Source organism: Diprion similis, chromosome 12 (genome assembly GCF_021155765.1).
Source record: "Diprion similis isolate iyDipSimi1 chromosome 12, iyDipSimi1.1, whole genome shotgun sequence".
NCBI lineage: Eukaryota > Metazoa > Arthropoda > Insecta > Hymenoptera > Diprionidae > Diprion > Diprion similis.
The window spans coordinates 14856432-14870673 of NC_060116.1; the positions used below are offsets into that span (position 1 = coordinate 14856432).

The 14242-nt window shown below is 45.8% G+C and overlaps 1 protein-coding gene across 1 annotated transcript; it reads left to right on the top strand.

The window, feature by feature from the left end:
* Positions 1-963: 963 nt before the first annotated feature.
* On the top strand, positions 964-10882 carry LOC124413357. Its single transcript, XM_046893885.1, has 4 exons — positions 964-1453; positions 8343-8605; positions 8928-9185; positions 9311-10882. The coding sequence occupies exons 1-4, from the start codon at positions 1399-1401 to the stop codon at positions 9710-9712; spliced, it is 978 nt and encodes a 325-aa protein (XP_046749841.1). The 5' UTR covers positions 964-1398; the 3' UTR covers positions 9713-10882.
* The last annotated feature ends 3360 nt before the right edge of the window (positions 10883-14242 follow it).

The window sequence follows — 14242 nt, forward strand, 5'->3', positions numbered from 1 at the left end:
ATGTCGCAATAAGTTTTATAACAAGTTAAACAAAAATCGCGATGCACGATGACTCGGTTCAAAATCGACGTGTCACTGCAAAGAATCCAACCAGCAAAAAAATTATCTTTGACCGCAGTTATTCGGCTATTAGTACGAGCGAGTATCAGAGGAGATTCACCCAGTTGAAATAAAAATCTTTGATCATTCCGCGACTCGCATACAGATCTTGGCTTCGGGATTATCGGATCGAAGTCTCCTGCACAGGCGTTGCAGCAAGAAAAAAAAGGGAAGGAAGAAGAATAAAAAAGAAGAAGAAGAAACAGTTGAGCAAGACAAAGTTTCCCTTCAATCAATAATACCGAACAAACACCGGGTAACGGAAATCATGGCGATTCCTGAGTCATGCGGACGAGAGAGTAGCGGCAACACATCTGTAATCAATTCACCGTGTTTGAAACGCGACAATTATCAAGGTATCCAACAAGATCGTGCAACATCGTGGCTGCGTCTCAACGCAACGGCGTGTTGTTCGTTGTTTAATAATACGTAGGTACCTGTAATGAAATTACGCTGCCCCCGGGGGTCCGGTGTCCCCCCTTCGCGAGGGCGGCGTGTGTGTGACGAAGCGGTGGCGAGAGGGGGAACGGGGGCGGAGGAGGGGGCGAGAAGAGAGGAAGCTGGAGGGAGAGAAGAGGGCCCGATCGGTCGCTCCGAGTGAGTTGGCAGTGAGTTAAGCGAGTCTGGCGCGCGCCCGGCTCAGTCACCACGAGATCGTCTTGCCGAATGGTCAAGTCGCGCCTTTTCAAATCTGTATCACGTCACGGACGCGCCGGCATCGTGGCCTCCTTTAAACGGAAGCGAAAGAGAAGGGACTTTTCTGAAATTTGAAAATTTAAGGAACAAAGGAGGACCGGAAATCGGCAAAAATCGTGGCGAAATTTGGACGAGAAAGAGACCGAAGATCGAGGGCCGCGGTTCACCGATCTCTCGATCCTTCGCTGTTAGGGGCGCGTTGAAATCGGCAAAAAACCCGATAGTGCGTCGGGAAATCGCAGTTGCTTATATTGCAGCAACGGCGATAGTAAATGCTAACGAAAATCGTTTGGAGTTCAGTGAAAATCGCCACCTGAGGTGCAAAGATCGATCGCCATTGGCGAAAAATGTGGACATTTCTGCTTCGCTGTTACGTGTCAATAACGTCGATCTGAGCACGAAGGCGGTCGACTTTAGTGCGGTTTAAAAAAAGAAACTGAAACTTTTTTACGTACGTAGATGAAATCAAGTAGCGTAAATAATTGAGCGACCATCCCTCGTCGAAGACCGAAGTCCCTAGTGGATGCGGCCGAGTGTAAACCACCCCAAGAGGATTAAGCGACGCCGGAAGCGACGCTCCTGCGACAGGAGGACCTCCGAGAGATGAGCTTCGCTTTGCTGGTGGCTGGAGCATATGCCCTTGCCACACTAAGGCGGTGTGTGTACATTGTTAAATCTTATCCCTAGCTAATTGCATAGTTTTAATAACGATATTCGTGCTTTTCGCCCCCCCCCCCCCCCCCTCGATTTTAATTTCTCAATTTTCGCCGAATCGCAAATCGCCAGCGAATTCATTATTCGAGATATGATGGGACGTTCTCAACAGGATAAACTTGCGGTACAAGGTGTCGAAATGACAGGTGCACGTATAATGGCGAACGGTATTAACTCTGGCGCAGTTTCTTTTATACATCCGTGCTGAAATTCTTGCGATGAAAGTTATAGACGCTGCTGCATGGATATAATGACGTATATATAGGTGTATGTGGATGTGCACCACGCAGATACATTTATCATCTTAGACGCACGCAGTTTCTCGTTTCGACACTGCGCGACAATGTACATAAAAAGTCAATAAAACCTCAAAGGAAGATAGAAAAATAGTAGGATAAAACCGCGGCTCTAGTCGCTGTAGAATGTGCGTAGAAACGAGCCGCTCGAAAACGACACGATCCGCTTTTACCCGGTGAACGATATACAATACACGTATAATCTTCCACGACGAAATTGTATGGGCCCTCCATGTAATAAATATTTATCGACATAATTTGGCTGCATGTAACTAGCGCATGGCTGGGCCAGGGGCAACGGACCAATTAGTGGGGGGGATGAACGACGCGTAATTTTACTACGACCTTTCGGTTTCTCAGTTACGCCGTGGAACCACCTGATTAGCAATTCGCACAGGCACACCGGCGATCCCTGTAATTTGAAACCGGAATCTAGGGTCAACGCGGTTCCTCCTCGTCTACTCGGCCGCACCGCGTCTTACGTCTAAAACTACTTTTCCTTCGAGTAACAAATTTTCTGCCATCCACTACCTCTTTTTCTTTGTTTCCATTTTTTTTTCTTTCTTTTCTTCTCTCGTTTTTGTTCAACCGGTCTTTTCCCCCTCAACAGATCAACGGTGATAGGCGAAACGTCATCGCCTCATATCAGGCTGAAACGTCTCTTTTTTATCGCAACCCGATGGCGATAAGTGTGATTCGTCATTGCTATAAGAGCGGATTACGGAATGACTCGTTACGTAAGAGTAAAAATTATAACATTTTCAGGTACGCGTCGACGTTACTAAAGTACGAAATCGGCAGCGAGGTGCGCGCAGAAACGCGTCGAGTGATACGTAATAGTTAATTAACGACACCTCGAACTTGTCTTTCCTTATCGATCGAGGTCGCGTAAACGATCTTCTATGTAAGATCTGATGCTCTAGATAATACGTGAGGTACCTAACAGTTTTCCATACGCTTCCCCGATTTGCCGTATTTTTACAACGAAATTAGTAAACGAGTGACTAAGCCATAACTGAGTCAGTGTCGGTGTTTATTTGGCTTCGGTCTCGGAAGTAGTTATAGGCGCCTAGAGAGGAATACTATATCATCCTCGTCGTTGTTTATTATACTCGCAGCAACCTGCTGCGAACGATCGCGATGCGTGAAGAGTGAAACGTTCGTCACCTCGTAGACGATTTTGATCCACACTTGGCTTGCCTGTGGAATAACTTATAGGAAGGTATCAGATGAAAGTGAACAGGTCGTAGAGTATACCGATTCGGTCAATTACTAAGTCCGGTCGAACACGGAAGGCAAATGATTGATTTCTACGCACTTGTGATATGGGTCGACGATAAGATGGGCAGGGAATGGCGATAAATGATTGAATAAATGTCCGCTTGTGTGCGCGGAGGTACGAGGCGTGGGCGCGCATAAAGCGACGGTAACACTCGAGGGGCCCTCCAGTACCGTATGACAAATCACATGATTACTTAAAACAACGAAATATCGTCCGTGGTGTAAAGAGATGTATGTGGACGCGCGCGGATGAGTGCGGTGTGTGCCTGGAGTAAACGGGCGTGTTTGCTCGAGGCCCATCATCACGGAGGCCCTTTTCCTCACGGCGCAAGTCACAACACACTAGTAAAGTTACAAAGCAAAGGCAAACATATCCGAAGATGGGCCTTAACCAGTTTATCAAACAACCGACCCGGCGTGCCGGCCTCCGGCCTCCAGGGCCCGGCCTAAAACCACCGCAGGACCAGGGCATCCAGTCAGTCAGTCTCGCGCGCCGCAACGGCGGCTCGTATGTCGGGGTTAGCAAGGTGATCATCGCCTCCCGGGTGGGCATCCGCTCTCCATCTCGCCGGCCAAACCCTTGTTATACTCAACTCCGGAATCCGGGCTATTACAGGCACGCGCTTCCGCAGGTGGTGGCTTCTCCCAGCTCTTGCGCTGCTTCTTCGAGATCGACTTTTCGCCACGCGACCCTTCGTCATGCACGCCGAATCTAAGGGGTGCGGGTCGAGCTTTCGACGCCGTGCAGATCGTCGCGAGAACGAAACCCTAGACGGATGGAAGGACTTTTCTCAGAGTATCATAGCTGCGTAAAGGGTTTATCTCGGATTCGCGGGTGGGTGGTACAGTAAGTGATAGACGGACACATGTTATGACCGTGATTTCAATCGTCCAACGCAATTCATGATGCAACTATAGTACGATGTTATATACAGTGCCAGAAAAATCCTCGTACCATGTGTGAGTTCTTAGTCTACACCCTTTTTTCAGTTTAAACCGATGTAGTCTGACCGATTTTTACAGGGTTGTTCAGAATCTGTGATCCGTAACTCCGATCGATGTGTGATCCAATAACGTGATACGGAATGTCGAGTCACTCGTTTCGAAATTCTGGAGAACAAGATCATCTGGTTTTACACACGGAACAATCATCGCGAGACTGGGTCGGCGGACCCATAACTATCCCTCCATTTATCAATCGAGCATCTGTGCACATGCAGGCACAGAAATAGACACGAGCTTTTTGCAGTGTCAGATTCCCGTTTTATCCCCGACTTGTCAGATCGGCGAAGATTTAGAACCATACCTTCCGTTGGTTCTGTCTTTTTGCGCAGGATGGCCGGTCTCTGCCTCTACATCGAGCTCTCGCCGCGTTGGATGATCGTTTTCTGAGGAATTCTTCTGTCCTACTCATCGTCGAAAATATACCGCGATAATAACTCTGCAGGGTAAATAAAAGCGCTCCCAGTGTCCACCGGAAATCCGTTCTCCTTGCCGAGATTTTACCTCGCCATTTTGACTACCCAAGTCCCAGAACGAGACTCCGACAAGGGAGGAGGCCTTCGGCTCTGTCTGGGCCTTGTGCAATGACCGAGTTTGAGTTCATCAGGGTTCACGGAGCGGGAGAGCCACGTACGTGCGTGTGGGACAGGCGGGCCACTCCACCGTGAAATGAAAATATTATGCCACCGCATACTCGGAGGTCCCGATGCAGGTTGACAAGGGTGTCGTGGTCCTGCGTTCACCGCCTGTATGCGAGCGAAGCATCGGTGCGACGACGATGATGAACCCGAAGGGTGCGGAGGGTGCGGAGGGCGTCGGTGTCCGAGAGTGTCGGGCGCAATCCGGTGAACACCAGCCGTGTAAAAGCACATCTACGTGTCGCCGCGGTAGTAAAGATTAAAGCTATGGGATCGTTAACGTAACACGAGTTGTCGTAAAAAATCGAAAAAGGGAAAATAAAAGGCCCGAGAGGCGCCCCCTTCGTTTATTAATGCTACTTACATTATCGCTGGTTAAGCACGCGAGCGTTTATACGACCTTTCGAACGGCTGCTGCTCTTGGAAGATACTTTCGCTCCGTCAGAGGACCGACGTACAATGTACGCGATATTTACGTCGGGCAAGATTCTGGAATCGACGATTTTGTTGCATTAGATATAGTGATGAGAAAATTATTGTAGTTTTCTTTTTTTCACGTGTTACTTGTATTATACTTAAGTTCTTTGAAGCAATGGCGGCGACTTACACTCAAGGATCGACGAATCCATCAAACCTAACGAATCTTCTTAGTCAAATTTTTTTACCGATCTTCCATCGCTTTCATCTTCCGGTTGCAATATGTTGACCGTGACTACACCGAGGAGAGCTTTTTTTTTATAATTATCGACGTCCGAGTCGAAGGACACAAGTACTTTGCGGTGGTACAGCAGCGTTGACGAGAGCGAATAGCAACTTTTTGCGACAATTTGTTAATCGGGCTTTCCGATGCGTACCTGCTTGGTTCTTCTGGTACTGTGCAAGTCTGCGAGGAAACCGGGCCGTAAATAAATTCAGTTTCATAAATTTCTGTCAAGACCTGACGACCTCTCGCGGCTGTCCATCTCGTCTCAAGCACGTCGTCTAGTCGGGTCCGTTCGACGTTTAACAAAGCGGCATTTAACGAGGAAGAAGCGTCGACGGTGATCTGACGGAGCGCGCACTCGTGCCTAATTGACGACGGTTGATCCAGCGACCGCCCGACGATCTTTTCGCGTCTCGAAAGTACCGCAGGAGCGCGAAAAAGATTCTGACGAATCGTCGACGGTGATACGGAGGCGTGAGACGTCGTCCGGGTCGGTGCCGATATTAGTGATTAGACCACCGGGACCGCGAGGTCGGGTATCGAATGTCGTTCGCCGAAAGGAGCGGGGAGACTCGGGGGGCGCGTTCGAGGTATACCGATAAGTAGACAGAGACGTAATCGGTTTCGTTAACGTCGTCGGAGGTCCGTTGAGCCGGCGACGAGTTGCTGACGAGGCGCAGAGTCCTCCGCCATTGGAAGAAGCAATGTTTAAATTACGGGGACCGAAGCGAGTGGCTTTACGACCTCTGGCCAACGGCGTCGTCGCAATCAGCCCGAGATACCGTCCTGGTCGTCGATTTCCGGTCGCGATTTTGCGCGCCCCGCGCCGCGGAACTTCCTAACTGCAATTACTGAAACGACGAACCGTCGGACAAATCGATAGGCGTGTTCGCGCTCTCGATTATTATACGCAATCGGTATACAGACCCCGTTGAGCTGTAAGAAATCGGCCGTCATCCGTGACTCGATTTGTCGGAGTTGCGAAAAATTGCGATGGCTAAACGCTTTCAGCTGTGAGGCTACCGTCCCGGTCGTAAAGTCGAGAGGCTGCTGCGGTCGCTCGCCAACAGCTCCTAGAATCGGACGTGACGCCGATGGTACCGCAGCCGTTGCGCTTATGCCACGGTGCGAAATGGCCTCCGAGGGTTAAGTATTTACCCGTAGATCTTTTTTCTTTCTCTAGGTACCTCTTTTCTAGGATCAAAATTACCGCAGGAAATTGCTCTGCAAGAATAGATCGAAATGACGGTCGACGATTTCCGTTTCGGTTTTTGTAAACACACCACGCGGCGTCGTCCGGAGATTAGGTGGAATCGGAGGCAAATATACTGTAACATGAGGCAATTGCCGCGCATGTTTTCGAAATTTGTATATATATATTGGGTGTATATACCTACTTAGAGGTATGCCCACTTATTACCCACGTGTACGGCTAACATTGGGTATAAATTATGCATCGTACATATTAGTGGAGGGCCGAAAGCAGGATCGACGCTCGGCGGAATAGTTGCGGCTACAAGAGATCGGCGCGGGTTTATTTCGTTTGGTTTGTTGAGAGAGTGCCGGTAAATATATGTGTCAGGACGGTAATGATATTTGCACCGAAGCAAGCGGACGGCGGTGTAGTTACACGGCGTTGTTCACGGTGCAACGGCGTCGGCTGTCACCTCTGGAAATAAATGATACGTGACGTCAACTACTGACATCACTGATCCATATCTTCGTTCTTGACACCGCCCGCTATACCGAAGCGATTTGATCCTCAGCACGTACTCGTAGTCAGCAGGTTGTCCGACCACCGACGATCTCAAGGGAGTCCAGGAGAGGAGAGAGGCTACTCGGCGACGCCGCGACGCGAGAAGAGGACGAGCAACCGGCCCACAGTCCGCGATGTGGGCGTGGGGAGTCCCGGTGCAGCACCAGACGACATGCAAATCCGCACGCAACACACGTGCGAAACCTGTGTGTGGACCGGCTCGACCCATTGTGCACGTGCTCCTCGCCTCCTTCAGCCTCTCGCACGGATTACCAACTTGATGAAGTGAAAAAGCTCTTCTGGGTCCCAGAAATTTCTCTGTGTTGTTCCAAACGTTGTGCAACTTGGGTTGGGACGCATGTGGAGAAAGTTCAGGTGTCACGAGACGCGCTGACGTACCTCACCATTTTCTTCTTCTTCTTTTTCTTTTTGAACGACTTGCAGCGGTGAACCGCAAGCCGCGGCGCAGCTCATCTCGCTTTATAGAATTAAGAGACACCCTCTTGCGAGGCTGAAGAACTAAACCGAACTCAGCAACGAAGGCAAGGCTTTTTCGAAGGCCCTAGAAAAGACACTCAATTGCGCAACGCACCCACGCCTTCATCTCACAATGCGACTCCTCCGCCCTCGCGCTGCGAATAGGAAGTAGGCTGCCCGCCGGGGACTAGAATTTATTGTGCAATTTACCACTCGTTCGTTTCACGTTGCACCTTAGCTGCAGCGCAGGACACGCGATCATTCGGCGCGAAATGATTCGAATCACCTCCTCGAAACCCCTTTTTCTCCATTTCTCGATTCTCATTCGCCGTGGATAATCCTCATGCGGATTCGTGACAAAGCGGATAAGGCTCGAAGAGATTCGGTACGGTGTAGCGGGCGGTAATTACTGTCGGTAATTGATCCGTCTAACGATTCGACACGTCAGCAGCGTCGGGTTGGACCTTTAAGCTCTCGAACCTCAAACAAGTTCTCCGCAACACGAACAACACTGTGCCAAAATGCAATCCGACTTCATAAATCCGTTCACCCCACGCTGCTTGAGTTCAGGGCTGCTCGATTCGACAACCTGTATATACAGTATACCATAGACTAAAAATTCTCGCCCCTCTAATCCCGGTTGGACTGATCCTCGAACACCTTATTTTCTTCGGTTTCAGATTCCGTGGCGCAAACGGCCACTATAACGACCTTCGCGTTGTTCCTGACTTTGGGCCTGACGCCACTTTCGGCAGCCCCAACAGGCATCGACCTCGCTGAGATGCGGGAGGAGCCCTGGGTCCACTCCTGCGGTGCCCCGGTCACCGACAATCCGAATCGAAGACACAGCCTCTACCGGACCCTGAAGGATGTCCACAGGCAGTTCAGAGTGGCCCGGGCCTACTTCCAGACGAAGAATGACATCGCGGAGATATACTCTAAGGTGAGTGCTCATACGTCAGAGGAAACTACCTTGCGAACGTGACACGAGGCTTCCAGCACAGTCTTCCGTTGTCGAGGATATAGAGTGTCCGCATCATGCGGAGCGAGATAGCGCGGTTTCACAGCTCGATTCCGCCTCGCTGAGGCTACTAAATGACATCAATTATTGTTTTGTCTACGGCCGGACCCGACAGGCGTACAGTCGTATTTTGTTCAGGCCTTTTTATCATTCTTGAGCTCGTGAAACGGGTCCAATGAATTCAGCCGCAGGCTCTTCTGTGCGAGTCTCGAGTATAACCGCGATGTTTTGTTCCTCGTTGCAGGTGACCAAAGAATTGAAGACACAGTACAGCCTCCCCTGGCTACCGAAGAATCAGTTTGAATGGTACCGAGAGAAGGCTTGGTGTCTTGAGAAGGCGCAGAAGGCTGAGGTTGCGCTCCCGAAACTTCACGACACCCTTCAGAGATTCGCTATCACTTTTCATCACCTTCAGTCCTTCGAGCTGGACTCACATTTCAACACAAACGCCAGGGAGAAGAGAAACAAAATCATCGATGCCATGTACTACGACATTCTCAGGGTGAGTGACGACAAATTATTTCTTCGTTTTCGAAAAGTCTTTTTCTGCAAAAAAGGTGAAAAGAAAATAGCGCACTATTCACAGTCCTTCGGGACTTCTGACAAATGGCTTTCACCGAATTGCAGATGCTCTGCGAGGTGGAGACAGCGATCGTCATCCTTGGGATCGAGCTGCCGTCCTCTTATAAGGCGGCGATAGTCACCGAGAGTCCGGACTGGACGGAGAAGGGCGATTTCACGCGAATGCTGGTGCAGGACAGCGGCGTGATCCAGGTTTACAAGGTGTTCCTGAAGGATTGGATCAGGGCGTTGCGGAATCTGGCTGCAACGGCGAAGGACTCGGAAACCTGTGATCCGTCGAGTCTCCCGCCGATGGAAACAAAGAAGAAGAGGACAAAGCAGGGAAAGAAGAAGAACGGCAGGGCGCAGAGGCCGGGCCTTCAGGGCAAACGCCCCGCTCCAGGCCGAGGGCAGGGAAGGGGTTCCCGGAGGAAGTTGACCGGGAACAAACAGAGGAAAACTGAGTAAATTTTCCTCCTCCCGCTTCTCCTTCTTCTTCTTCGTCGTCGTCCATGTTCCCCTTCGTCTTCGCCTTCTTATTTTTCTCCTTATTCTTACAAGAATCGACGTGTATCGGCGCACACCTCGCTAAGTACGTGACGACACGAATTCGTGCGAGGAAATTTAATTCTGACGGGAAAACGGATGTGTTAAAATATTATCATTTGCCGGACAGTGATCGCAAATTATTCTCACCGCGATGTAAGACTACGAATTTCACTTATTTTCGCCAATTATTTATTTCATTTTAACTTATAACCGATCATTTTATGATACAATTATCACGACTAGCTTAACGATTTTCAATCCTCAGTCCTGATCAGAAGGCAGTTACTATTCTACCTCTTTTTTCTTTTTGTTTCTTCGAAACGTTGTTTTCAAAAAAATCGAAACGAAAACGAAGAAAACGAACAACCAAAATAAAAAGAAAAGAAATGAAAACCCCAGGACTAGAGACCAGTATTACGAGATCTACTTCAAAGTGAAACCAGTATTATATACTTATTGAATGACAATTAGTACGGTAAATAATCTAGTAATGATATTAATGGTTCCAGACATTTCAGTCAGCGGATTTGAATATATCTTGAAAATATAGGCAGATTTAACAATAATAGCATTAAAAATTACGTGCCAATTATCAACTAGGTGTAAGATTAAATATTGATTTAGTAATCTGTCCTAAAATCGTCGTAACTTGTGCTGTAATGCGGCTTCTGCGTTGATGGTAAAAAGAAATTTATTTTTATTTTTTTCTATTTTACTGTATTCTCATTTATAGAGCGTAGATTGATATTGTTGTATATATATATTTTAGATTGTAAAACTATTTATTCAAGCCCTAGCTTTAAAAACAAAGCGATGCTTAAAGTAGTAAGCTGTGATATCAGAACGTACGTGAACGTACAAAGTTCCTACGTTTTATACGTATATAGAAAACGTCTATAACACCGTAATGTAATTATTCATGTTTTTCATCGTTCATCTGAACAGAAATTGAAAACTACTGTTTTATCATTTTTCCAATCACTGAGGACACAAATCTCAACTCGTTCTGTGCATGACAGTATTCTAAGTAGAGACTTAATTATTCACTAAATTCGGTACCTACGCACCGAAGCCCTTGAAATACCAAATTAAGCGTATAATTCTTTATTATCTGATTAAATTAATTAAAAGCAAATTTATTATCTTTGCAAAGATAAAAGTGCAATTTAAAAAAAAAAAAAGAATTCTGATGTTCAAATTTCACAGATATAAATCGCTAAAGTTTTCTTTTTATTTTTAACAGTGATGTTAGACCTTAGAAAAGCCTCATGATTGTGCCTTAATGAACGATCGATAATACAAATGGATCTATTAACTTAGGATAAAAATGATGTATACGCTCAAACGTCGCTAAGCAGTTAGAAATATTTTCATACACGCTGCCCCTCCCCACCCCCCCCCCAAAATGTATGTGTAATATACATCAATTTCCAATATATACATAATAATAATACTTCACGTAACTCGTAATGTACTTATAGCAACAATATTTATTCGTGCGTAATATTTTATAAATCTAGAACCACTTTAATCGCTACCGACTTAATGTACTACATAAGTATTTATACGAATTATTATTCTTACTATTATAATTATCCTTAATTTTTTTACAATACCAAGTATTTCACCAGATATATTTATTGGGCCTAAAAACTTACGTAACATGTACGTCTATAATTATTACTTATTTATTATGCATATATCACGTTACCATCGCATGTATTTATTTTCATTCCTTTATATTATTATATAATCATTTTTTATTTTATTTCTCTTCGATTGCCTTTTGTATAATAAATTTGATGTTTTGTATGAATTTTAATTTTTCTTTTACGTTTCTCCCGCTTTGAACAGATTATCAACCTTCTCCCCACTCGTCTGCACTGAGTTATCGACACCGAATCATGCCATTGACACTCCCATCGATTAAATCAGCTACCAATTATTGTTGAGAATCGTTATCTTGGGCCTGGTTATTCAAAACTTAAGATTATCTTTGGCCAACTAGATGCTACAAAGATGGGCGACGTTATCAGCTTTCATTGTAAATACCTATATTCTGGGTCCAGCTCACTTCGTTGTTGTATCGAAGATAATTATCAGCGGTGAAAGTTAAATCCGGCAACATGTCTTTTCCCATGTTTTTCCCTCTGAACAGTATTATTCATGATAATAACTCGTTACAACTATCAATATCAAAACTGATCACGAGCAGTTGAAACGCATATGAGGAGCATTGACGGCATGAATAAATATCGAAACTTCAAGCTGAACGGATTATGTCGAGGTGTGAATGAAGCAAAAAAATATTTATATAACTGAGCATACGTATGCAATTGAGCACATGTTTCCAGGCTCATCGATGGTTGTATTACGCGAATGGAAACGATTACACACATGCTAATTGAGAAAATGTCGAGACGATATTTTGTGATTTGTTAAATAAACTCAGCAATTTTCAATGTTATACGTACTTCATAATAAACCTTGATCGTAAACTTTTAAAGTACTGGAATCTGTGCCCTTGAATATTCGTATTTTTTAAACTTGTGAAATCATTTCAGATTCTGATTTAGGATCCTCAAGTACGTGGTAAAGTCTCGACTGATGTGACAAAAGTTCTTTTATTCCAAATTTTCATTCCGGTCCTACTTTAATTTCAATGCTTATAGCGTATCACCCTTAGCCATGAGCTTTTTTGACTTTCCCGACAAAAAGGTTGCGAATGATTCGCGAGAAATATTGTTCTACAAAATAGCAATTTGCAAAAGCAATCAACTTACAATTGATCTGGATGATTATGAAAGAGAAGAAAATTAGATGTAGTTGAGAAGTACTTCTGAATCATTATTCTATTGAAAAATAAACCATCTAGTCACGCCAATCTAGGGGATTCCTTCGGCGAGGGTCATGGTGTACGGTTTTTAATAGGAAGGATGATAAAACAAACAGTCAAGATCGTTAGTGTAATTTTGCGAGCGATGACAGGAAACAGTCTACATGATCCAAGCGTAGCTCAGCATCTTAAATCTATAAATGGAGCGTAAGTTTATCATACGTAACTCGGCTTACTACGAAACTTGGAAATCAAGAGTTATAAACAAACGTGCAGACGTTCATTCACAACTTTTTGCGAATGCAGCGTCAACTTTGGGGATCACTCTACGTCATTGAACGAGATTCCATGCGCGTGACGCTTTCACCGAAGACAGACTGAAATAATATTGACCGAATCATAATCACCGCCTGCTATTAAGCTATCGATGTATCTTAATGACTGATAATGACTCTGGGCTATAATTCGGGACTGGCGCAGGTGCTTGTTACGACATTTTAAGTACGGAAAGAATGAATAATTGCGGTTTTCTCATTTTCCTCTACTGAACAATAAGCTTTTGTTTCCTTGCTGCCAGCAAGAATTTCCTACCGATCAGTTTCGTCGGCAAAACCCAACCACATTGTCGTTTAATTCGAGTGAGTTCGAAGGATGATCTTCTCGGTACAGATTACAGATGCAGATGTAACCTTTTCGAAGATTAACAAGCAGAATGAAGACAAGCTGTAACAGAATTGTACGATTCTTTGGCAAAACATCCGCGTCATAAGTCAGTAATAACTCACGCAGAGTTTTGAGAACCGTGACGGTTCCTCTGGAACATGAAATTCGCTCTCTTTGCACTCTCGCTTCTCTATCCCTACCCGTGCACCAGGATGTCAGATACAATAACGGTACCTAATGGCAAGCAACTAATGTATTTCAGCGGTAAAAAACACGCGTGTAAAAATTTCGTCGACCTTGGCCCAGAGTAAGAGGATGTACGAACGAGATGAGCTGCTTCACCGTTAGTTTGACTTTGGTTCGTGAGAGGAGAGCCGGTGCATCATCGTTTTCCCTTTCCTCTTACATGAATTGACGAAAGTCAAGAAAGGTGAACTTGTCGTTTGCATCATGGGGAATTCTAGGCCCTGGGGAGGTGGCGATAATTATAATAATAACAATTACTCGGTAAATATTGCATCCCCGTAGCAAATTTTGCCGCATACCTGGACACGTCATCAGATCAGAACGCGATTGCATAAGCCAAATGTGCCCATTGACTCACCTAGGGCGATATAGTGAATGAACTTTCATCCGAATACCTGCAGCCCCAATTCTCGGTATTCTCGTGACGTAGAATCCGTTACAGGATGCGAGGAGGTTCCCCGTTCAGGGAGACACCGACAATATTTTTCCGCCTTCGTCATAGAGCTGCGAGCGAAAGACTCGGCCGATTACGCTTGCACGATGTTTATATTAGTTAAAAGAAAAAAGTTGGGACTATCATCCCGGTCGCCTATATAAAGAGCACGCCTCGAGTTTTGGGTATCAGTTAGCAATCGTCCATCCACGAGACAAGCCACTCGAGACAGAGATCCCAAACCCAAGACTCCGAAAATTCAATTCACAAT